Here is a 23685-nt window from a genome sequence, read left to right as displayed (position 1 = left end):
TTGGTGCCATAGATATGTTAGTGCAATGTTTTCATAAGTGTTGTGTTTTCAATGGCAATGGATGATATTTTGGGCTTCGGACAGTAACGTCAGCTGGTCCACAGTGAGAAAGGCAGCATTTCGGTTTCCTCTCGTCCACAAGAAGATGCTATAACTTCCCAAGGAGCATAGGTTAAGGTAATTCACGAACCTGTAGAAAAATAGATTCGATATTTGATGTAGTATTCATCCAGGTTGCATCTTTCTGTTAATCCGCGCCATAAACTCGCGGATATTTACGTGCAGACCACAGATTTTTTCTGAGTTTGGCGTCATCTCTTTCTAATAATTCTGCGAAAGAGTGTTTCGCACTATAAGACAAGCACATGTGGACCACGTCACCTCCTGCGCTGACTGAGATAACAGACACTTTGACATGATGACCACGATGGTCTTTGCAGCAAGAGGAGTCTTTCTCAACTTGAGGTACACCTTCCAGAAAGCAGGCTCCTTCGCCAGAATCAGACTCACCCAGAGCTCCAGGGAATGTTTATTTAAAAGAGGCCAGATTTTCGCTCACATACCCAAGGTTACGCTGTTATGCTGGGGTGCAGTCAGTGTGTCATCATGCAAAGCCAGATGTCAGGAAGCAACTCTTCCATCCCAGGTTTCTGACAGAAAATCTCTTGCCAAACTCCAAGTGCACAAAGTTATATTTTTTCTGCGCCTCAGCCTCCGGGCTTTAATTCTGTTCCTCAAATTTGGTCCCCTCCTTCTCCTTTCCCCCTTGACTCTGGTGTCGACCCGTTGGGCGTCTTGCTGGCTGGGTGCTCTGCTGTGGGTGACTGAAACCTCCGGTCCTACTTTCATCAAGCTGGGGCAGTGGGCCAGCACCAGGCGAGACATCTTCTCTCAAGAGTTTTGCGAACGCTTCTCTAGGCTCCACGTCAAGGTGCGTCCTCACTCCTGGGCCCACACCAAGCAGTGTCTGCGGAGGGCTTTTGGGGAGGGCTGGAAAAGGGTTTTGGTGTTCGACAGCAAAGAGCCAGTGGGCTCAGGATGCGTGGCCCAGGTGTACCGAGGATGGGCCAGGGTGGACCAGGTGGAAGACCCGGCTTTCCAGTCACTGGTGGAGGAGATGGAGAAAGAAGACTTGCTGGAAGCCTGGGAGATCCCTGGTCTAGGAGGTGTGGCGAGGACTCTGCGGAAACTTTGGAGGGGGAGCAAAGAGGAGGACGAACATGAGGAGAGACATCCTCTAGAGGGTCAACATGAGGAGAGCAGCACAGAGAAGGAGCACCTGATACCTGTAGCTATCAAGGTCAGTCTCACCATTGCAAAATAGCTTGTTTTACCCCTCACAAGCCTCACATTGCCACCGTGAATTGTATGTTAACTAGAGCTCGCTGAAATATCCTTTTCACATTTGCAGCAGATGTTAATAAATCGTTTTTGTGCTTTTCAGGTGGTCCATCCAGGCGTCAGGAGGCAGGTGGAAATGGATTTATTACTTATGAAAGCAGGCAGTTGGCTTCTGCACTGCCTGCCGGGACTCAAATGGCTCAGTATGGTGGAGATAGTCGAGGAGTTTGAGAAGCTCATGACCAAACAGGTACAGTAAGAATATTCTTTTGCATTCAAATTTTGAAAGTTGTGTGACTTTGTACAAATTGTATTTGTTAAATTTCAAGGAAGCTGTTTTGTCTTACTTTTTTGTATGAAGACAGGTGAAACTTTAGGAGAACATAAAACAAAAAAACCTAAATAATTAAGCTCCCTACTTTAACAGAGACTGAATTGCACTTCTAGCATACATAGAAATAGTCGCACAGAAAAGGTGCTATAACTACTTTAAGTGAACTGACTCAACATTTCTTCCAGATTGATCTCCGTTTTGAGGCGAGGAACATCGAGCGTTTCCGGGAAAATTTCCGTGATGTTGAATATGTCAAGTTCCCGACTCCGTTACGCCCGTTTGTCACAAGGTCCATCTTAGTGGAAACTTTTGAAGTGAGTACAAAATGAACTGAAGACTACTGAAGTCATCATTGTAGTTGAACTTTTATGTTTCTCCAAAGTGAGCCTGACATTGTTGCGTTGATATTCAGCCTTGTGTTTTGTTTTTGTTTTTTTCAGGAGAGTGAGCCCATTTCTAACTACCTGAACTCTGAGATTCCAAAGGAGGTGAAGCAGAGAATCGCCAGGATTGGAGCAGACACCCTGCTGAAAATGGTGAGATACGTAATCAACAATCAGTGACAAAAATCATTACCATTACTGTCTCTCTGCATTTGTTTATGTGACTCTTCTGCATTTATAAAAGGAAATTGGGATTTTTTTGTAATATACTTCAGAAGACATTTTCATTCAACTAAATGTTGTGACATTATTAGATCCTCCTTCATGCCTTTGCACATTTATCTACATGTATCCATCTTTCAGGTTTTTGTGGATAACTTTGTCCATGGAGATCTCCATCCTGGCAACATTCTCGTCCAGCGTCTGGGGCCTCAACCTGGTTCCAGTGAAGGTGCTGGTGTCTCGGGGGAGCAGCATGGGAAGACCACCCTCACCGACTTGTGGGACACAGTGGTAGTTAGTATCAGACCAGACCCATGTCCTTTCCAGCTGGTGCTGCTGGACGCCGGTATTGTAGCCCAGCTCAGCGACCGCGACCTCGCCAACTTCAGGGCCGTCTTCACAGCTGTGGTGCTGCATCAGGTAAGAACGGAAAGACTGTCTGCATAGTTTCCATTGTTGATCAATAGTGGTTTGATAGCTTTAGAGGGCAGAGATTTGCACAGTGTGTTTTTGATGTATTAGTTGTTTGTGTGTGCAATGGTGAATGGTCTGGATTACTTGAAAATTAGAACAAAATGTTTGTTTGGTGTTAAACAACTGGTAGTGGTTTCGTTTAATTTAATGAAATATGTTGTTTAATGAGGTGGCACAGTGGCTCAGATGTTAGCGCCGTCGCCTCACAGCTAGAAGATCCTCAGTTCACATGCCTATGAGGACACCCAGGATCTTTTTGCGTGGAGTTTGCATGTTCTCCTTGTGTAGCGTGGGTTTTCTCCGGGTTCTCCGGCTTCCTCCCACACAGTCCAAAAACATGTTGAGGTTAATTGGTGATTCTAAATTGTCCGTAGGTGTGAATGTGCTTGGTTGTCCGTCTAAGTGTGGCCCTGTGATAGACTGGTGACCTGTCCAGGGTGTCTTCGCCCTAAGTCAGCTGGGATAGGCTCCAGCCCCCCTGCGACCCTAGTGAGGATTAAGCGGTGTATAGATGATGGATGGATGGATGGATGTTGTTTAATTTTGGAATTTGTCAAGTCCAAGTTAGTGATTGACACACTATTTCTGTGATGTTGTTAACCAGTGTTAACAGACCGTTCACTTTTTTGAATACAACAAAAACTTGCAGGTGTTTCCAGATTGTGAATTTCAGAAATAAATCCAGGTGGACATCAGGAAAAATCATGAATTTTGATCTCACTTTACAGGAATCCAATAGAATGTTTAAAAAGTGTTTTGACACTCTTTTAAAATGTCCTTTTTCACAGCAAATTTCAGCTGTTTACTCCTTAAAATGCTTCTTGTAAAAAAAACACCAAGCAACAAATGAATGTAATCTGGAGCCGACAGAAACACTCCTAACTGGCACCATGGATTTGATTTTCAGGGTGAGCGAGTGGCAGAGTTGATTTTGCATCACGCCCGAGCTAACGAGTGCAGCGACGTGCCGAGGTTTAAAAAGGAGATGGCCGAGCTGGTGGAACAGGCCCTCTGCAACACCTTCACTCTGGGGAAGGTAGGAACCAACAATTGTGCTTTTTTTAATTGCATCTGAGTTGTGATGCAGGGCTTGACAATGGCTGTGATTATTATGTTACTACATTCTGGTGTAGAGAACATTAGAAGAAAAAAAAAATTCAATTTGGCCCTCGACGTGATATTGTAATACAATTTGAAATGCATTTTCTTCTTTTCCCGTCTTGCACTGTGCTTGTTGTTCTTCTATTATGATTTAATAAACAGCGTTTGCTTTTATAATCTTCGCTTGCTTTCCTCTTCTCACTGTCCATGTGAAGAATGAAATGTGCAAATTAAACAAATCTGCCAGAGTGTAATAACACAGTGCTGCATCAAGGCCCAGCTTGTCTCAACCAGAAAACTGTCTTGTGAAGTAACGTGTTAAAAAAAAAAAAGTTATATGTGCTATAAATGACTTGGCTTCAAAGAGGAAAATAAACACAAACCACCAGCATAACATTCTCTATCGTTCAGGTATTTCCTATTACCTATTATCTATTGAAAGCAAACATTGGCCTTAACACTGATCACTTATTACTGCTTCTGTGTTTTTTTGTTTGTTTTGTTTCTAGGTGCAAGTGGCTGACTTGCTCTCCAGAGTTTTCGGTCTACTCATCAAACACAAGGTAACGTATTACCAGGTTTCATTTAACGTGTCTGCCAAAAACACAACGTTAATTACAACAGGCAGTCGTGACTCAGCCTTTGTGGCTGCTCTGCTCCCAACCAGTTTCTCATTTTTATAGCACTGTGTTGTCAAATGTCAGTCTTGAAGATTTTTAATGTCAGAGAAATTGGTTGCTTCATATTGTTGTTAGGAAGGTCTAGCTTGTAGGCGGCTGCTTTGGAAATATCTGATTCATGTTTTAATAAAAAACAACAACAACAAAAAAAAATAACAGCAATTCAAGGCAGACCATAAGAAGATAAAAATCTCTTGAGAAATTTCTGGACGAATTTGCCTTGTTGGACTGGCAGTGTTTCTATCTAGTGCAGGAAACATTGTACTTGCTTGTAATGTCAGTTTTCCCACTGTTATTAGACACAAGTATGAACAGGCCTTAAACAGAAAATTCAAGCAGAACTGACTGTTCTAAAATAAATAAATAAATAAAAATCCCTCTCACTGATCGACTCAGTAGCTTTGTCTATTGAAGTGCTCACTAGTGATTTATACTACTGTTGGAAAAATGGTAACCATGTGATAGCTCTTGCAAATAGGTGCAAAGTCATCAACCTTATGAACAGTGCTTGTGTATGACTATAACTGATCTAGCATTTAAACCAACAACAAACTCAACTGAAGATGGCTGTACAGAAGGGCTCACTGATGTTGTTCCTGTTTCTCTTTTCTAGGTCAAACTGGAGAGTAATTTTGCCTCTATTGTGTTTGCCATCATGGTGCTAGAAGGTCTGGGCAGGTCACTCGATCCAAACTTGGACATCCTGGGTTTGGCCAAACCCCTGCTGCTGAAGAACTGTGCCTCACTGCTCTGATACACAAACACACATAGATGAAGGACAGTGCATCACATACAGACACCTGTATAGTAAGTGTACACACGGGTACCCAGCCCTATATGTTGTATGTATTTAGTCTATCTGTAGATACACTTCATGGGTACATCCTCCTAATGCCATAATGATGGGTGGTCTTGGGTGCAAGATTCCACTGCGAATCACAGGATCAGTCGCCTCTGTACACTTCAGCAATGTTCATGCCATTATTGCCTCATTGCATTTTATATTCGTGGGCTTTTCCACTTTGATCACTCTACAGTCAGGTCCATAAATATTTGCACATGGACACAATTAATGTGCTTTAAGTTCAGACTTTCAGCTTTAATTTACCGCATTTGGATGTAAATACTCTCAAATTACAGCTGAAAGTCTGCACTTAAAGCACTTCTTCATTTTAAATCCATTGTGGCGGTGTAAATTTGTACATTCCCCCAATAAAGTATTCTATTCTATAAAGTATTCTATTCTATGAAGTATTCTATTCTGTAAAGTATTCTATTCTATAAAGTATTCTATTCTAGAGAGCCGAAGTGCTAGAAATTGTATCAATGTCCAAATACTTATGGACCTGGCTGTATCTACTGTCTAGCTGAAGTGCAAACATTTCACACACTGAAATCAACTTTGAGGGCCCTTCAGCTCAGCCTAATGAATGACAGTATATGTGCTTTACACAAAGCACCCCTTGTAGTTTATTGAGTGCTAATGGATGAGTCAGACACATCGGCAGACGCACAGATGGCATCAGAGACCATTTGTAGTGATTTAAGATATAAAACAAAATAGTGCTAGAATCCCTAGTTGATACTCAGAAGCATATTTTTACTTTTTAATGACTAATATTGATCTCAGGATGTCCTTTATCACTCCGTATTTTATTGCATCTTAGGTAATGTTGTCTAATGGACCATATTTGCTTTAGTGTGAATCAAAATGTACTGTAACACTTGCTCTTATCCACTACACCAACAATATCAAGCCTTTGGCTAATTGTACTCTCAACTGACCTTTGTCTTTTAACTTTAAATTAAAATAGTGGGAACACAATATGAATAATTTATATCAATAAAAAGGGAATCAATGCAAATGTTATCTTTTTCTTTCCCTTGCTGCCTGTATACATTGGTGTTCTCCAATGCTTTTAAGGTAAACTTTTGCAACTTCAAAGCAGGAAATTTACAACATCAATGGCACGTGATCCATTAATTTACAATTTTATTAAATCTGTCAATGAAAAACACAGACAAGACGCGATTCTGTCAATGTCATCAGGAAGAACAGTCAGCATGGCTGAAAGAGTGAGATCAGGAGGTTTTGGTGCAAAAAAAAAAAACAAACTCATCACATACCCTTTATTGCAAAACTGCTGATTTTTTTTCATCACCATCAAGAGCCCAGACAGAGCAGCACTGTTCAAGTAAGGAGGGAGGGGAGAGGTGACAACTGTGTAAAAAAATCTTTCAATAATAATAATAATAATAATNGTAAAAAAATCTTTCAATAATAATAATAATAATAATTAATAATAATAATAATAGTAATGACAAAAGAAATAGAAACATCTCTAATAGACAAACACAATCACCTCAGTATAAGACGAGATTCTGTCACGGTCACAACAACCAGAGAAAAGTTGTTTTCTTTTTTTTCCTATTTTTTTTTAATGAATTAAATAGTTTTTAAAAATATCTCACCATTTACTTATACTCATCTTTTTTTTTCATTTATTGCGAAAAATAGGCAACTGGACTAATTGTGATGATGCGAGTTTTGTGTGTGTCTGTGTGTGAGTGTGTGTGTGTGTGTGTGTGTGACAGAAATACAGATTAAGTGGAGAGATATAGTGGAACGTCTTGGAGCGTTGGCACTGAGAGCAGCAGCGGTGTGTGGCGATGCAGTACTCTCGTTCAGCCACCAGGTGGCACAGTTCAGTCTGAACATTCCTCCTGGGTCCAGCTACGGCAGCCGACCCGCCTCCCCACTGTATCAGAGGAAGTCAAGTTGTGCCGACAACAGCCTCTGTGGTTTTTTTTTTTTTGGAATGATGCTTGTGTGTTGAAACTTTGTCCACGATCGCTTGTCTGCGTTGCCAAATCTCAGTTCTATGTACAAAGGTTTCAAATCCCTGAAGGACATCTACAAAGACAAGTGCAACCTCCATGTGACCATCCCCTTTCTGGAGAAGCTCAGGGATAAAAGGGTTCCGCTATAGGGCTAAAGGGGGGAATAGTACCGATCAGATCTGGTAAACGTGCCACAGTAGGAATCAACGGAATTGTTCTCAGGAATTAAAGTCAGGAATGATGGCAGAGGATCAACAGTTAGGAATGTTAAAAGAAGGGACAGGGGGTCTGTAAAATAGTGATCTTCAGAGGGGGCACCAAAATATCCTAACACAAATTCTTTCTAACAGAACGTCCAAGAGATGTGATGAAACTGGAAAGAAACCAGCGAAATGTACAAACAAAACAAAGCATCCATCGTCCGTTTGTCATATCCCTTCATGCTGATCCATCAGTCTCTCCATGCATTTTAAAAATAGTCTCTAAACCAAGCAGTCGTCCTCCATGTGAAACTGATTGTATTTTTGTTTTTTTGTTTTCTTTTGCTCATCTGCACTTTTTCTGTCTGTCTCTGTTAAGAATGGCCACTGTCAGTGTGGTGCCCCCTGGAGGACTGGCTGCCCTCCAGTTCTCTGTGGTGGCCCCCCAGGCAGGAGCATGGAGCTCCTTTAGGAGGGGGGTGATGTAGGGAACCAAACAGGTGAGAAGGGGATTAGACTCTTGGAAGAAATTAGGGTGTAAACTTTTAGTCTGATGTGAATGCTTCTTCCAGGGTTAGGGAGGGCAGCTGGGCTGGAAAAAGAGAAGTGGGCTCGATGCGGCGCATACACTCATCCTCACACACAGTAACACTCACACCCATCTGTGTTTGAGGCCCTCGCTATGTAAAGGTCATGGCAGATGGAGTTCTGGACTGCCAGCACTGCAGCAAGGCTACTCATTGACTTTTCTGAAAAGATCCGCAGCTGTCAGTGGGCCTTGACTGGATCCAAGCGAGTTAAACTGAGAATTAGGAAGCGATAGGTAGATGGATAAAAGAGATTGGCTGACATCTTGACGGCAGAGGAGAAGAAGAAAGCATGTTTCTTTCACACCAAGCCTGACTTCTCCCATTTTATGTGTGGCCGGCATCCATCCATAAATCATCTGATTCCTTTTGGGAGACATTTAGGAAGACACAGCTGCTATGTCACGTTATCTCCAAATCTTGTCTTTACATTCCACTTGGGAAAAGATGTGTGGGAGCTAAGCCTAGTCAGGTAAGCATGTAATGGATGTGTGCGATAAGGCAGGAAGGGAGTCTCTCTCATCGTCTCTGACTGTTTGTCTCCAGCTTCTCTCCACATTGTGGTTTCCACAGGCTGCCACCAGGGGGTGATGTTTGGGCTAACTGTTGGGTGGGTGGGGGGGAACAAAGGAGGACGGCGTTAGATCAGAGTTTGTGGCTACGAGGTGAGCCAGGGGTGGTTGAGGCATTCGCCGGCCGAGGCCCTCTTCTCGGGCACCATCTCCAGCATGGGCAGCAGGAAGTGAGTAAAGTGGCCGGCGTCTTCGTGCGACCAGCCGTACTTCTCCACCAGAACATCGAACAGGGACCACGGCTTCAGCTTGGTAATGTGCCGCAGCTCACCTGCAGAGGGCCAAACGGAGCAGAGTCAGTGATGGCACAGGAGGATGTGAGGACAAACAGCAGTGGTGATTAAAGGGTTGGTCCGCACAATTACAAAAAAACACTTTTCTCATTTTCCATAAATCCCAAGAAAAACAATATAATAATGAATGGATCCTAGGCCAAAGTCTGGTAATGTTTAATCCTTTGAAATATGAAGTTCCTTTATTATCCAAAAATCTATAAAAACATAACTGAGCCCATAGCGCTGACATGTTTGTCTTAATGTCTGCACTGAAGCTCATTTTCATTCAATCCCACAGTCACTGTCCTGCAGCTGTAGGTACTCACTGGAGCACCAAATGAGTTTCCATCTGCAGCTGAAATTAGCATTAGTTTACTCTACTTGACAAACTCCTGTTTGAGTAACCTTTGAAGGAAATCATTTTGCCTTTAAAAGAATACTCACCACCTGCTTACAAAGAGTTACGTCATCATTTGGAACAAATGGGAAGTCAGAAGGGATGGGAAGGACTGTGGTATTGTTGGATTTGATCTTTTCATGGGATTTGTTGATAATAAGAAAAATATGGAACCTCATCAGTCTTATCCTTAAACTCTAGTGGTGTCTAGCCATGCAGATAGCATAGTTTTAGTTTTACTATCTGAGATTTCTGTCTACACTCCACAAATGAATTTGTGATTCCTGCAGCATTGAAATCTTGGCAGGTCAGCAGCAACCTGTTTCTAAAAACAAAGTAATTCCTGTAACCCGGAAAATTCAAAGGACTTAAACACACAGATTAAATATGGTGTTAATATGGCCAATTATAAATCGTATAAAGGGCTAACGTATGATCATATAGAGGACAGCCGTGTGTCATGGTTTACAAAACAAATGCACCAATATCTGGAAAATGACAACATTTTAATCATCAGTGCCGGACTACCCAAACAGGGATTTTTTTCTATAATAATCTGTTAATTACTCATTTTAAAATCATACATAGAATTAGATTTTCTCAGAAATAGACAAGGTGATTACTGTGCACACGCATATTACAACAGGAGAAAGAATATCCTTCAATATCACTGTCACTGTTACAAGTGAAACTAGTATCACGACTCCAAACCAGAGTCAAGTCAGAAACTCTAATCCAGAGTAGGGTGTTTTTGTTTTTAGAAAGACATGTTGCTGCTGAATTTTTAAATGTGAATTTCTAAGGTTTTCTGCACATAAACAACAATCTATACAAATATGTCACCAAACTATCTCCATGGATAGATTCCACTCTCTGGCCATGTAATCAGATGGACCGTGGTCGGCCATGATTATGCAGACTCCAAACTCCAGACAGCAGCTGATTTCACTAATTACTTCACCTCTCTCTGTTTGAAGGTTTGCTAATCAGTGAGGTGCTGCAACAATGGAGTAAAAACCTGCAGATTCTTGGCTGAAAACCACAAAAACACAAGGCAAGAGATGGATAGAAACAGACAGAGAGATGGAAAGGTAATGGAAATCGACAAAGAGAGGAAGGTGTTCATTATTCAAGAGAGGGGGAAAACGGTTGGCTGCGTCTACAAGTCTGACAGAGAAAAAAGAAAGTGTGAGAGAATGATTAATGATGGAAGCGATCAAGACCGAAGGTCCAGTTCAAACCACAGCTGCCATGGTAACCTCTCTTTCCTTGCACTGACTGGAGTACACAAGATGGGGAATGGAAACCATTTATCAAGAATTCTCTTACATTGTGCAAGATATTAACTGAGACACTGTGTTGACATGTGATTTCTGATGGCAAGATTAACCTTTACATCATTTTTTCTTTTTTTTTTTGCGCTAATAGAAACAGCATGCGCTGCAAATTGCTGAACCATCTTTAGGCCTACACTCTTACAAAAGGTATGTTTATTTTTCCAGATGTTACATCTCCAATCAATGCATCCGCTTTCCTTAAAGTTCAACAGAAATCAGTGCGCATGATGGAAACAAGGTGACACAGCCAGCCGACTGCACTGCACAATCGAAGGCATCTTGGCAGACAGGAGAAGCCCAGAGAGACAGAGCGAGAAAGTCAGACCAGATTAACAGAGCACCAAGAGATAAAAGGGAGAACATTGAGACATCAAGTGCAGGCTCAGACCTCAAATAGAGACAACATCAAAGGCAGAATATTCAGGTCTCATGACACATTATGAAGAATATATGAGCAGAAAGGATAGGAGATCGAGAGAAACTAAAAAGAGAATAAATGAGAGAGTGCAAGGGTTATCAGCTGTATCAAACACAGATCCACACACTTACCAGGCTCGTAGATGAGCAGAATCAGAAAGGTGTATGACACACTATGGTGAAGCCTGAGTATGTTCAGGCTGGGAATGCCCTAAACTATCATTGTTGCTTTTAATGTTTGTTACTTTTGCAGGCTTCTGCTCATCACACATTTGTAAACTATTACTTCTAATGTTTGATACATAAAATGTAGTGAATTAAGAATTTTTAATTGTTTCTTTTGGATAACATTTCACAAAATTCTGCTTCTGATAAGACGAAACTTCTGACTGATCTGCTGTCTGTCTACTACAAGCTAATTTGTTCAAGTCTCTATAAAGATAATACATTTTCTATTTATTTAATAAAGATGAAGACAACAACAAAGTATTTGAATGTCCATTTAAAAGAAATGGGCAGCAAAGTCAAAATCAACATCAGCATATTATTACAAATACTTTTCATGAATTGATAAAACCATATCACAATAACATCAAATGGCAAAACAACTAATTTTATTAGTTTTTAACTGCAATGTGCTTAGATTAACTAATTTGGACAATTATTAGGAATTTAATAAAAGTAGATATGTCTTTTATATATATATTTTTACTTGTATATATGTCACAGTCCAAATTAAAATCCAGGCAGATTTTAAATCTCCCTATGTTAGATTAAAAATGTACCCAGGCAGGATTACAATCTCATTATGATATTAGAAGGATTTTAATTTGGTCTAGTCAAAATCAAAATTTTAGTTCTGCCAAGGCAGATTTTAAATCAAAATTTTAATCTCACTCAGGCAGATTTTAAATCTGGCTGGATTTTAATTTGGACTGTGACGTATATATGTTTATGGGAGACAGAAAACCTTAACCCTACTGATTTGTTGCGCAGATCTACACTTTATTTTTTATTTTTTGCTGTGATTGACAACTTACCTGAGGCTATCTGGACTTGCCTTAATGCAGAATGTGTGCAAGCTTTGCTACACAACAAACACTACTGGATCCGAGTTTTGGTACCACTGCTGAGCTCCTCACACACTACAACCATCCCTCAGGATGAGGCCTACGCTTCACCTAACCAGCCACTAACCACGGTGTCGTTTACCTTTCTTGGAGAAAAACTCTCGGCTGTACTTCCCGCCAGCGACCACTTTGCGTGGGACCTTCCCAAGGAGCTCCATGATCAGAGCGATGTGGTCTGCCCACCACCACATACATCACAAAGGGAACAGGCACGGTTCAGCATTACAGCATGCACACACATCAACACACATACACTGGCTGAATGGTGCTGACACACACTGCTGCCTCAGGGTGCTGCATGGACACACTCACAGGCAGTAAGATTCCCCCTGCCAGCTTCACACTTTCAATTAAAAGATGCAATTTTGACCAAATGCTCTGCTAGTGTCCATTGCTGTCCCTCTCAGACATCTGTGTGCCCCAGTCCCACCAGCTCTCTGGCCAGCGCTACCTCTTCTGTTGAAGAACTCCCGGGAATATTTTCCGGAGAGCGCAAAGTGCCTCGGAATACAGCCCAGCAGCTCTATGATGTGGGCTATGTGGTCTATGGAGGAGAGAGGAAGGTGGGAGTGAGGAGAGCGGGAGGGAAAAGAAAAACCAAAAAAGGAAGAGGACAGGGAAGGAAATGTAGACAAAAAGACAGAGAAAGAAATGGTGACGCCAGACAGAGGAGAATTAATGGAAAGAGAAATTAAATGTGAGAAATTTGTAAAAAAGAAAAAAAAAAGGATGGATTGTGGGTAAGAAAAATAGCAAGAGGGACAGGGGGTGAGGGGTATAAAAGACCACAAGGGGGCAAGGATGGGATCAAAAGAGAGGGAAGAGGAAGGAAAAAAGAGACAGTCACAGATAGTAAAGGAGAAAAACCTGTGTTAGTGAGCTGTGCCTCCACAGCAGAGGTGAGGAAATGAAATGAATAAAAGTGACGTGCATTCAGATTCAGAAATGAATGAGCGGGATTATCAATGTGGCCTCAATGGAGGGAGATCAAAGGTACCTCTCTGTAAATCAGGATATCAGGATAAAACTGACGCTGGCTTACTGCCTGTGCAAAACATGCAACGGGGAGTTATGGTGCATCACGTGCAATGAGAAAAATAACACAATGAGCTGCGTGAGATCAAAGACCGGTGGAGATGAAGTGATCAAGGAGCAAGGTGAGAATGAGGGTGAACACTTTGGAAATGTGTTGTGTTTTTCGAAGATTTGAAGTCAGGAAAATTAGTATAATTAATGACTGGAGTCTCCATGCAGATATAGTGTTGTGATAGAGTAACATGTGATCTGAATATAGATAGATCACATGATAACTGGCTGATGTTTAAGGTATTAACTGTTTCCATTTTACAGTTCATTAATCTCCACAATTGAGCTCGTTAACAGGAGCTCTGTGGGCTTTGTGGGTATCTACAATGTTTGAACAGTTGAGTTTTTTGTGAACAGTGGATGAAGATGGGTGGAGGCATAGCAGCAGAATTAAAGGACAGGATTTACAGTTGACAGTGGATAGGAGGATTTGGGGAGAGGGATGCTATACTTAAAGCTAAGCTCACACATTGAGGCATTTTTTTATCTGCTTACAATACAAGTAGACTTTTTTGTTGTTACACTTTTTCTCCATTGTACACATTGTTGGAAAGAAAAGTTCACCTTTTAAGAATAGGTGATGAGCTTGCAAAACAACAAATGTATGGTTAAAACTGTGCTGCATTCTAAAAATAAAAATCATTCTGCGCAATCAGCAAAGTCAAATACGGAGACAGGTAATAATAAAAAATATTTGAAAAAGACTTTTTTTCTTTGGTTGATAGTATTGTTGAAAATATTAAACACTAGACCAGGTGTTTTGTTTAGTTTACACCATTAAAATGAATCAATTAAGAATTAGGTTCTTTATTTGTTTAAATAACTTAAAAAATGGATAATTGTCTCTCAGTTCAATTTTTAATTGTTCATGTTTAAGTTATTGCTTCAGAATCTGATTTTTTTTTAACAAACCTTTTTTAAAAATGGCTCAATCTAGTAACCTTTTATTTCTGTGTTTTGTGCTTCTGGTTGGGCTGTACCATTTTCACCAGGGGAAGTAACCCACAGCCTGTTGGGTAGCAAATCTAATCATGCAATAATCTGAGTTGTCCTAAGTTTCATTCATTTATGTAGCTATTCCTTTATTCACACATCAACAAACCTGTAAGCTATATTTGAGGCTGTGTAGCATTACATACACATGCATATCCAGGGTTAGATACAGGAGGCTGGGAGGAGAGTCCATTCAAAAAGGTATTTGAAGGCTTATGTTTAATCTGAACAACATCGACAATAATAACAAAACTCATTAAGGTTTAATGTTCACATACATCCCAAATCCCTCCCTAAGCAGGATAGCACATGTGCTCCATACTATACATAATGCAAAGTGTGCTGCTGGGTCTGTAGCGAGCTGTGGGCTCCCCCCACATGCTAATGGTACATTCCAACCACAAGCGCAAGACACAGAAATAGAAAGTTAGAATTATTTGAAGCGACCACCCAAACATGAACCACTGAAAATGAAACGGAGAGAAAATTATCCATCTGTGAAGTAATGAAAAAAAAAGGATGATGATAGCTTAAAGCCCATTTTTTTGTCTGATTCACTTTGCCTTAAATGGACCTTACATTTTTTTTATTTAGAAACTTTATTATTTAACGTTAGGTGAATTTATTTGAAGTTGTGATAAATACATCGATGCATTTGCAGTCTTAAAACTGCAATCAATCTGAACAATGGAGAAAAACTATGAAACCCATGAAATAACAGTTAAATTCAGACACTGAAGACACTTTGCTTTTAGTATTATTCCCTCACTACTCATCATTTTTATATCTTTAAGTCAACATTCAGTTTACAGATTTAAGATACAATATCCAGTTATGACTTCCCTGTAGAACAGAGAACTGTAGTAGCTGACAGTGTTTGTACATCTGACATTTTGTGAATATGTCAAAAAGCTTTAAATACTCACCCTCATCACGGGAGTAGTCCTCTCCAGAGTGGGGCTCAAACAGGTAATCTCCTGTGGCCAGCTCAAATGCCTACAAGAGAACAAACTGAGTAAGCTAACAGTGAATGTACACAGAATAGATGGAAGTGTACTCTATATGTATCTAATGTTCTTGTATGCGATCATGTGCTCTCCTCACCATGCAGGCAGTACTCCAGATGTCAGCAGGCGTACTGTAACCGGCTCCTATCAGGACTTCAATGGAGCGGTACTGTCTCGTCTGGATGTCCTCTGTAAAGTGCTTATGCTGACGAGGAGAGGAAAGAGAGGAGAGTGGCTTTCTGTAAATGTGTATATTGGTTATTATAGAGATACACTGGAAATCATGATTAAAACTAATTTCCTGAGTTTGTATTAGCATTTTTATTAATTAATCAATATATGAGACAACGCTGACCAATGCTTCTGTCTAATTAAGTTCTATTAATCTCTTGCGCTTGTAAATGAAACCTTGTAGTAACCTTGTAATTGGTAATTTTAAATGTGTGTGCGCTACTCTGGCCTGACCACTGCAACTGACTGGTTGTTTTGTCAATAACATGAGTACTACAAATGCGCGTGGGGCTTTTATTTACACTTTTATCTGTTGTTTCATTTGCCGGTGTGTAATTATTGCGCGAGGCTTCGGTGTAAGATTAGTGCTTCTTAACAACCAGCCTGTACGGCACTGGCTGCTGGTGCTTGTCTCTAATAATTTCTCTTGTGCGAAAAGAGACCCTACTGAAAGCAACAGTGCAAATCCAGCACAGAAGGGAAATCAGTGTTTAATGTCATGCTTCTTCTTCTGCTCTTCCTCCTCATCCTCCCTTCTCTCCGTATCCTTATTTAAATATCTGCACCTCAAAGACTGTAAGTAAAACTCCCACACAAGTTTAAAATTTGAATTGTGAAAGTGCAGAATTATATATGTATGAAACATGCAAATTGTACCTTCACAGACTAATAGGAGCACATTTGTCTGGAGTTTGATTGTCAATATGTCTACTGTGTTGTACCTGCAGTGCTGCTTCCCTGTGAACTACTTGTTCCAGGTATTCAGTTGTTTTTAAAACAAAATAAAAAAGTCTTCATCCTTGTGTACTTAAAAAATGTGCTTCAGATCAAGTTATATCAAATCTCTGTTAGCGTGTCTTACCACCCAGCAGGCATTTCCGAGATCGGCGATTTTGACTCGAATGGAATCAGCGTTGCGAGGGTCTAGTGGGTTGATCAGGAGGTCCGCAGCTCTGGCCCTGACTGGGAGGAGACAGAGCCAAACAATGTTAACAAACACTATAAACAGAGACAAGAAGAGTTTACATACTTTAATGTACCAATAGGCAGTTGTTCAAGACAAGGGTCAGCTGTTTCAACAAGAAATCCAAATATGAGAAACTTATTTTTCTAATGTGATCCTTGAAGTAACCCCAGAGCTAGGAATTTGCAGTTCAAGCTAATGATACTAAAATGAATGTTGTAGGTGGATGAGTAATGGTGATGCTGAGTCATAAATAATACCCAGAGGAGATGTTTGGACATGAAATTGTAATAATGAATGATAACCAGTGTTATTTAATCACGACAATGACTAAAAACGAGCATAAAAGACTTTTCAGTAGGAATCCTACAAACGTAAATTGAAACGCATTTAATATTTGTGGGAATGTGGACGTCAATATTAACTGACGACAGGAAAATGACTCAAAGACTCTCTACATCTATAATCAAGTTTGTTTTTTTTTACCTTGTTAACATGCCCATACAAGGTTTTTATATTCAAGAACACATAAATGAAAGGAGCAGTCAACACCATGGCTGAACATTTCTGCACTGAAACTGCAGTGTATAAATGACGGTCTCAAAAACACAGAATCAGAGTTTCATACATAACCAACTTCTGCATCATTACTCTTCCGAATTAGTTTCTGGTTCCACTATATATGGCTGAATTATTCCAATATCACAATTTGCTAGTGTGTAGTATATACAGTAGTTAAATAGTGTGTGAGCAAAGTTAAGAATGACAAGGTGCTCTCGAGCTATATCAAGTAGCGGAGCAGTGGGTGGGGAAAGAGAGGAAGCTACACAGAGCCACACATTCTAGAGGATGGAACAGTAAAGACATTTTAAGGTAGGAAGAATTGTTTTCATTGAAAAAAATCAATGACTGGAAAGGGTTTAAATGAGATCCTACAAATTGCTGGCCACAGTGAAGCTGCAGCGTGTGACAGAGCAGGCAGTTACAGGGGTAAAAAGTAAGGACAGACATCCAGAAAGGAAATAAATCTAAACTGCAACAAACATGAAGAGATGAGGAACAATGAAACACAGCAAAGAAACAACGACTGTACGTGCCACTGACAAGGAATAGGAGAGAAGCTGCCTGTGCAAGGCTACGTAGCTATAGTTCTACAAGAACCATCGCTATAATTATGCCATGGAGCTGGATGCCACATTATTTGCTGTTGTTGACATTGACAGCAACCAGTAAATTTCCGTCTCCTCCGTACCAAAAACTTGACATTGAGTTTAAAACTTAGAGCTCCTCCTTGTGAACTCCTTTCTATTCAGCTATTAGATGTTGCCTAGCAACACAAATGACTTCTGAGGCTCAGGAATAAAAACTAAACACCATTCAGCCACAACGTTAAAGCCACATACGCAATACTGTGTAGGTGCCCCTTCCTCAAAAACAGCTCTGACTGGTTGAGGTACAAGATGTGGTGTCCTGTGGTATCAGGCACAAATGCTGTAACAACAGATCCTTTAAGTCCCGGAAGTCGTGAGGACCTTTATCAATCGGACTAGTTTTTTCAGCTCATCCCACAGATGTTTGATTTGACAGAAATCGTGGGAATGTAGAGGCCAAGTAATAACCTTGAAATCTTTGTCATGTTCCTCAAACCATTCCTGAACAGTTTTTGCTGTGTTGAAGGTTCTATTAAAGAGGCTGATGGTATCGGGGTACACCACGGCCATGAAGGCGTGTACGTGGTCTGTAACAATGTTCAGGCAGGTGTTACATGTCAAAGTAGCATCTACATGAATGCTGAGAGCCAAGATTTCCCAGCAGAACATTGGCCAGAGCATCACTCTGCCAGCGTGCCTTCTTCCCACAGTGCATCCTGCTGCCACCTCTTCCCCAGGTAAACGACACATATGCATCCACTGATCCACATGATGTCAAAGAAAATATGATTCATCTGACCAGGCCACCTTTTTCCATTGCTCCATGGTTGATTTCTTACGTTCACATGGCTATTGTTGGTGCTTTCAGTGGTAGACGGGGGAGCATTGGCACTCTGACTGGTGACTATGCAGTGCAATATACAACAAGCTGTGAGGCACTGTGTGTTCTGACACCTTTCTATCATGGCCAGGATCACTTTTTTTTCCTGCAATTTGCACTACAGTAGGTCTTCTGTAGATTCAGACCACACTGTCCAACCTTCACTCCCTATGCACATCAGTGTGTCTCAGGTGTCCATGACCATATCTCCAGTTGACCAGTTGACCTTCCTTGACCCACTTTCGGTAGCAAAACATTCTAACTACTCACAGATGAGGTGAATACTGTTGCTTATCTTGTGACAACAACACATATTAAAGTCTGGAATAAATGAGACAATAAATTAACACTTGCTCCTGGCGAGCAGCAATGGATACCTATCAACAGTGGTATGAGGAGGGATACACCGTGAAGCAGCAACAAAGGCTGTCACATCAAGTCTGAAACAACACAAGGCTTACTGTAATGATGGTTACTGGGGATCTTTGTTACATCACACAGTGTGTTGTTTACCTGGTGAAGAGATGATACCAGCAAGCATTGTAGGAAGAAGACAAGCCAGTGGAGAAGGTGTGATGCTCAGAGAATGCTGGGAAATCCTGGGTACATGCTACCTATCTAAACACTGCTGCAGCCCAAGAACAGCCCTTCACGGCACTTCCTCAGCGGTGCACATTGTTTGGGAATGGTTTGAAGGATATGACAAAGAGTTCAAGGTGTTGCCCGGTTGTCTAAGTGCTCCATATCCTAAGCTGACTGCATCATGTACTGGAACAATTCCAATTTGAGTTGATTTCAACTTGAAGCCAACTTGTGGCTAAGGTTTTAGCACCTGATACCTTAGAACACCTTCAGAGGTGGAGTTCATGTCTCAGCAGGTCAGAGGTGTTTTGGTGGCATATAAGGCCTGACAGCACATCAGGTAGGGGTAGTCATAATGCTTTGGCTCGTCAATGTTTTATGATGCTTAAAACAGATGCAGTTGCAGTTACAGAATTTTTAAATTTTGATTACATATCAAATTTTGTTTGAAAATGGCCAACAATACTCTTGTCATACCTGCATTGGTTCCTACATTATGGTATGTAGTAATTGTCGAGTATCTTCCTTTACTTATTGTACACTTTGAAGCTCCATTAAGGATTCCCTGAGTTTGGAAATCTGTAATTATCCCTGAATTTAATCATTCTGTGTGTAAACCAGTAAATACTAGACAGTCACATCTCACCTTTGGGTGTGTCTCCTGTGCTTGAGGATGACACAGTGCGACTACGGTCTGCTGCGGGGCTGTTGGGTGAAGGTCCTGCTCCGATGTCTGCTGTCCCAACAGAAATGGGGTTTCCCGGCTCAGGATCCAAGGGCAAGTCAGGGAAAATGGGCAGTGTGCCCAGATGGCGCTCACTGGAGCCGTTGGTCAGTCCTGGCTCACCCAGTTCGCCGTTATACATCTCATAGCCCGAGCTGAGAGAGTTGTCCCTGTCTGTGTAGCTGAGCTCAGACTCCACCAGGGGGCAGAGGAGAGGCTCAGGGGTGGGCGAAGGAGGGAGAGTCGTGCCAGGGTTTGGTTTCAGTCCCTCAGATCCCAACAAAACATGCCCATTGGTTTTGGCCGAATTGGTTTTATTGTTGTGGGGTTTGATCGGGGAGGTGCTTTCCGTCAGGAGGTCAGCGGTCGTGACATCATCGTCATCATCTTCCTCCTCTTCCTCCTCTCCCTCTTCCTCATCCTCATCCTCATCCTCCTCCCCCTCCTGCTCCTTTGAGCCCTCTTCTTCCACCACTGCCTCCTCCTCCGTTTTGCTCTCAGTCTTTGGCTCCTCTGTCTCATTGTCCTCTGTCTCAGTCTCTTTATCCTCCTCCTCCTCCTCCTCCTCTTCTTCTTCTTCCTCTTCTTCTTCCTCATCCTCCTCCTCCTCTTCTTCCTCCTCCACCTCCTCTACCTTCTCCTCCGTCTCCTCCTCGTTCTCCTTCTCTGTCCCTTTCAATCCCTCCTCCTCCTCTTCCTGCTCCACCCGCTCCTCTTGCTCTACCTCTGCTTGTGTTGGATTTCCATTACCTTCCTCTGAGACGGGGGGAATGGGGGCATCTTTTTCAGCGACAGGCGTAGCTTCGTCCTCTTCTTCCACCTCCTCATCAGGGTCATCATCGGTGATGTGGGGCGCCTCACTCTGCTCCTGGGGAGGCGCTGCACCTGATGTGGAGAGGGGGAAAAAAATGAAACTGTAAAGATGGGAAGTGGGTGGGAAGGCGATATACAGTAAGCGCAATCAAAGACAGTGTAGGCAGAGAGAAAAAGAGTGTGAAAAGAGAAAAAAGACTGGAGAGAAGGAGGCAAAAGCGAGAGTACGAGAATGAAAGAGACAAAAGGTGCAGAGACTGAGGGTGGAGGAGGGAGACGGAGAAAGACAGTTTTTTTTTTGTGAATCAGCCTAGCCTCCCATACACAGCGGGACTAGCGTGGGCCGAGTGGTTGGAGCCAATCCACATCCTATTCATTCACAGACAGACTGCACAAACCTGCACACACATACTCACATGTTCACTCATGATGCAGCTCTATCAAAGCTGCTGCTCTGTTTCAGAAAAATCCTGTTCTAGCTGTTGCCAACCGGATTACGATACAGATTGAACTAAATATATTGCCCACTTTTCTCTCCCAGTACATTTTAGAGCTTCACTGAAAATATACCATTAAACTGCAGCAAATGTTCCCGTTATTTTAAATTAAACTGTATGCATAAAAACGGTTGTACACCACGCTGTTTAAATGAGTCATAAACACTTTATCATGAAGTTGGTTAAATTAACTAAAAATAAACTAGTGACCATCAATGAATGCAAAATGGTTTAAACTTAAGTTCCTACAAGGTGACACAGTGTATTCTGCTTTGTATTATGGAAGTTGGATTCAGCCAAAATGGGCTCTCTGAGCCTGACATCAACATCTTCGATCTGAAGCCTTCAATAAGCAACATTCTATCTTTTAACATTCCTGAGGCTAACCAGAGAATCAGATTGAATCGTCAATTTGTTTCACTTAAAATGAGATGGAATGGAGGTTAAGTTCATTTCAGTTCTGCTAAACAGATCAGAGATGCTGAGTTAAGGGTCTGAAAACAGGCTATGAGGACGCAATTCAGCAAATTCATTGTAAACGGGACGCTTATTTACACAGTTTATGAACAGCCAATACAACCACATAAAACCACATAACAAAAGTAAAACAAATGTGGCAGGAAGTGTCAATAAGCGTATAAAGTGGCCAACTGAAATATGTTCATTTGTACTGGTCTGTATTCAAGGCAACCTTCTGAAGCAGGATTCAGACCAGGAACACATATTACACGATGAGAATAAAACATGTACACTTGTCAAATAAGAACTCACACTTAGTGTGCTTTAACACACTTTCATTATAAAATTGCATTTTAAAAAAATAAAATGACCAAATATGTCAAGTTTAATTCTGAGAAATGTGTATAACACTTCGGACTGTTAGAAGACAAGATACTTTGTGGCACAGCCATAAAAAATGACATGTGCAGCTCTATGTCAGTTGTTATTTGTGGTATCCCACAAGGTGTTAAGATAAATCTGAGAGGTCAATGGATGATCAGAAGGAATAAAAAAAAATCTTCCTAGGTTAATGCTGTTTTTTCTTTAATACTGGATTTTTTGGCCATATTTTTTTCAATTCTTTATTAATTCCAAGTGTGGAGGAATCGTTGCTTCTTCCAGCCTCAAAAATACCTAAAAATGAAGTAATCTATCTATAATGTCTCACAATACTGTGTTAATAGATTTAACCTCTTAAGAACAGAGGTCTTGTTTGATATGCATTTTTTTTAAATTTCTCTTTACTATTTGACCTGATTAAATAGCAAAGAGAACAAAAAATATTTAAAAAATGAAGAAAATAAAAATATATTTTAAAAAAATAACATAATTAAATATCAATAATAACAATAGTAAAATATTAAAAAGAAAAAGAAAATTTAAAAATTAACCTCTGTGGTAATGTAACCCAAAATGTGATGACACATGTGGACATCAGGTCTTAAGAGGTTATTGTCAGGCTGTGTCTGATAGTAACAAAACTATTAATCTTCACAACAAACTGCACCTTTGGGTAAAACTCTCAGACCACGTGACTCACATGTATGATTGGTCAACCTGATGGGCCTCTCCCTCTCTCCGCCTTCCTCCTCGTCGTCTTCGCCATCCTCCTCGTCGTCGTCGTCATCATCGCTCTCTCCCAGAGCCATGCTGGGGCCCAGCTGGGACGGTGGCGGCTGCAGCGGTGAAGGCAGGTTGTGTTCAAGTGCCCCTTTCTCTCCCCCTTCTTTTGCCTTCTCTTCCTTTTTCTCCGCCTCTCTTTCCAGGGCTTCGATCTCCAACATCCGCCTCTCCAGCAGCTCGGCTTGCCGCTTTTGCTTTTTCTTCAGCTTCTTCTTCTTGTTTTTGGAGATCTTTCCCACCTGGGTTGAAAAAAGACGAAGAGGGAGAGTCACAGGGAAGCCAAAAACACGAATGAATAGGAAGTATTCAAGGAAGAAAAGGCATTTGACACTTATGTGAATGGTGGGATATAATTTATAAAAGTAACGTCAACTAACATTTCTTCTGTATAAGGATTATAAATACATTTTAAATCAGACATATCACTGCTGTCTGGTATATCTCATAATTTTTGGTTGTAGTAAATAGGTTGAGAAACTCTATTCCAGAAAACCAGTTTCAGTAAGCTGTTTATGATGACTGGGTTTTCTACCAAAGTTAGAACACTTAGTTATTTAATCTGCCACACACAGTCCTGATGACACAGCTGAGTTTGGAGTGATAAACTCTAAATAATTAATAACTGCGCAAGCCTTTAGCTGAAACTGATGCTTATTTTGTCATAAATATCCAACCTACAAAAAATAACTGATTATGAACAGGTTTCAAGTGCTTAAAGTTAAAATTAAACATGTTAAAATCTCATTGAATTATGAAAAAAATAAAATAAGACTGTTATAAAGTGGAAAACAGGGATATTTTACTTGCTTTGGATATTTAGGAGATGCATGGTCTCACAGTACT

At 41.0% G+C, this 23685-nt stretch overlaps 2 protein-coding genes across 3 annotated transcripts in view; one reads left to right on the top strand and one right to left on the bottom strand.

Annotated features, from left to right (window-relative positions):
* Positions 1-6646, top strand: adck2 (aarF domain containing kinase 2). Its single transcript, XM_008294737.1, has 8 exons — positions 1-1300; positions 1445-1591; positions 1861-1989; positions 2116-2211; positions 2422-2700; positions 3662-3790; positions 4365-4418; positions 5149-6646. Exons 1-8 carry the CDS (start codon positions 416-418, stop codon positions 5287-5289), a joined length of 1860 nt encoding a protein of 619 aa, XP_008292959.1. The 5' UTR covers positions 1-415; the 3' UTR covers positions 5290-6646.
* Positions 6647-7904: 1258 nt separating this feature from the next.
* The window catches only part of srpk2 (SRSF protein kinase 2), a 56275-nt gene continuing 40494 nt past the window's right edge, over positions 7905-23685 (bottom strand). Inside the window, exons 9-15 of one of the 2 annotated variants that reach the window (XM_008294735.1) lie at positions 22760-23081; positions 19832-20794; positions 16471-16571; positions 15475-15582; positions 15297-15366; positions 12374-12466; positions 7905-9006 (exon numbers count right to left, since the gene is read on the bottom strand). In XM_008294735.1, coding sequence (XP_008292957.1) covers positions 8822-9006; positions 12374-12466; positions 15297-15366; positions 15475-15582; positions 16471-16571; positions 19832-20794; positions 22760-23081 — 1842 coding nt within the window. In that variant the 3' untranslated portion in view covers positions 7905-8821. Of the gene's footprint in view, positions 9007-12373; positions 12467-12514; positions 12836-15296; positions 15367-15474; positions 15583-16470; positions 16572-19831; positions 20795-22759; positions 23082-23685 lie in introns of those variants that run through there. The other variant, XM_008294736.1, reaches the window with a different exon arrangement.

The sequence above is a fragment of the Stegastes partitus genome, unplaced genomic scaffold (genome assembly GCF_000690725.1).
Source record: "Stegastes partitus isolate 25-593 unplaced genomic scaffold, Stegastes_partitus-1.0.2 Scaffold989, whole genome shotgun sequence".
Classification (NCBI taxonomy): domain Eukaryota; kingdom Metazoa; phylum Chordata; class Actinopteri; family Pomacentridae; genus Stegastes; species Stegastes partitus.
This window is presented reverse-complemented; position numbering and strand designations above follow the sequence as displayed.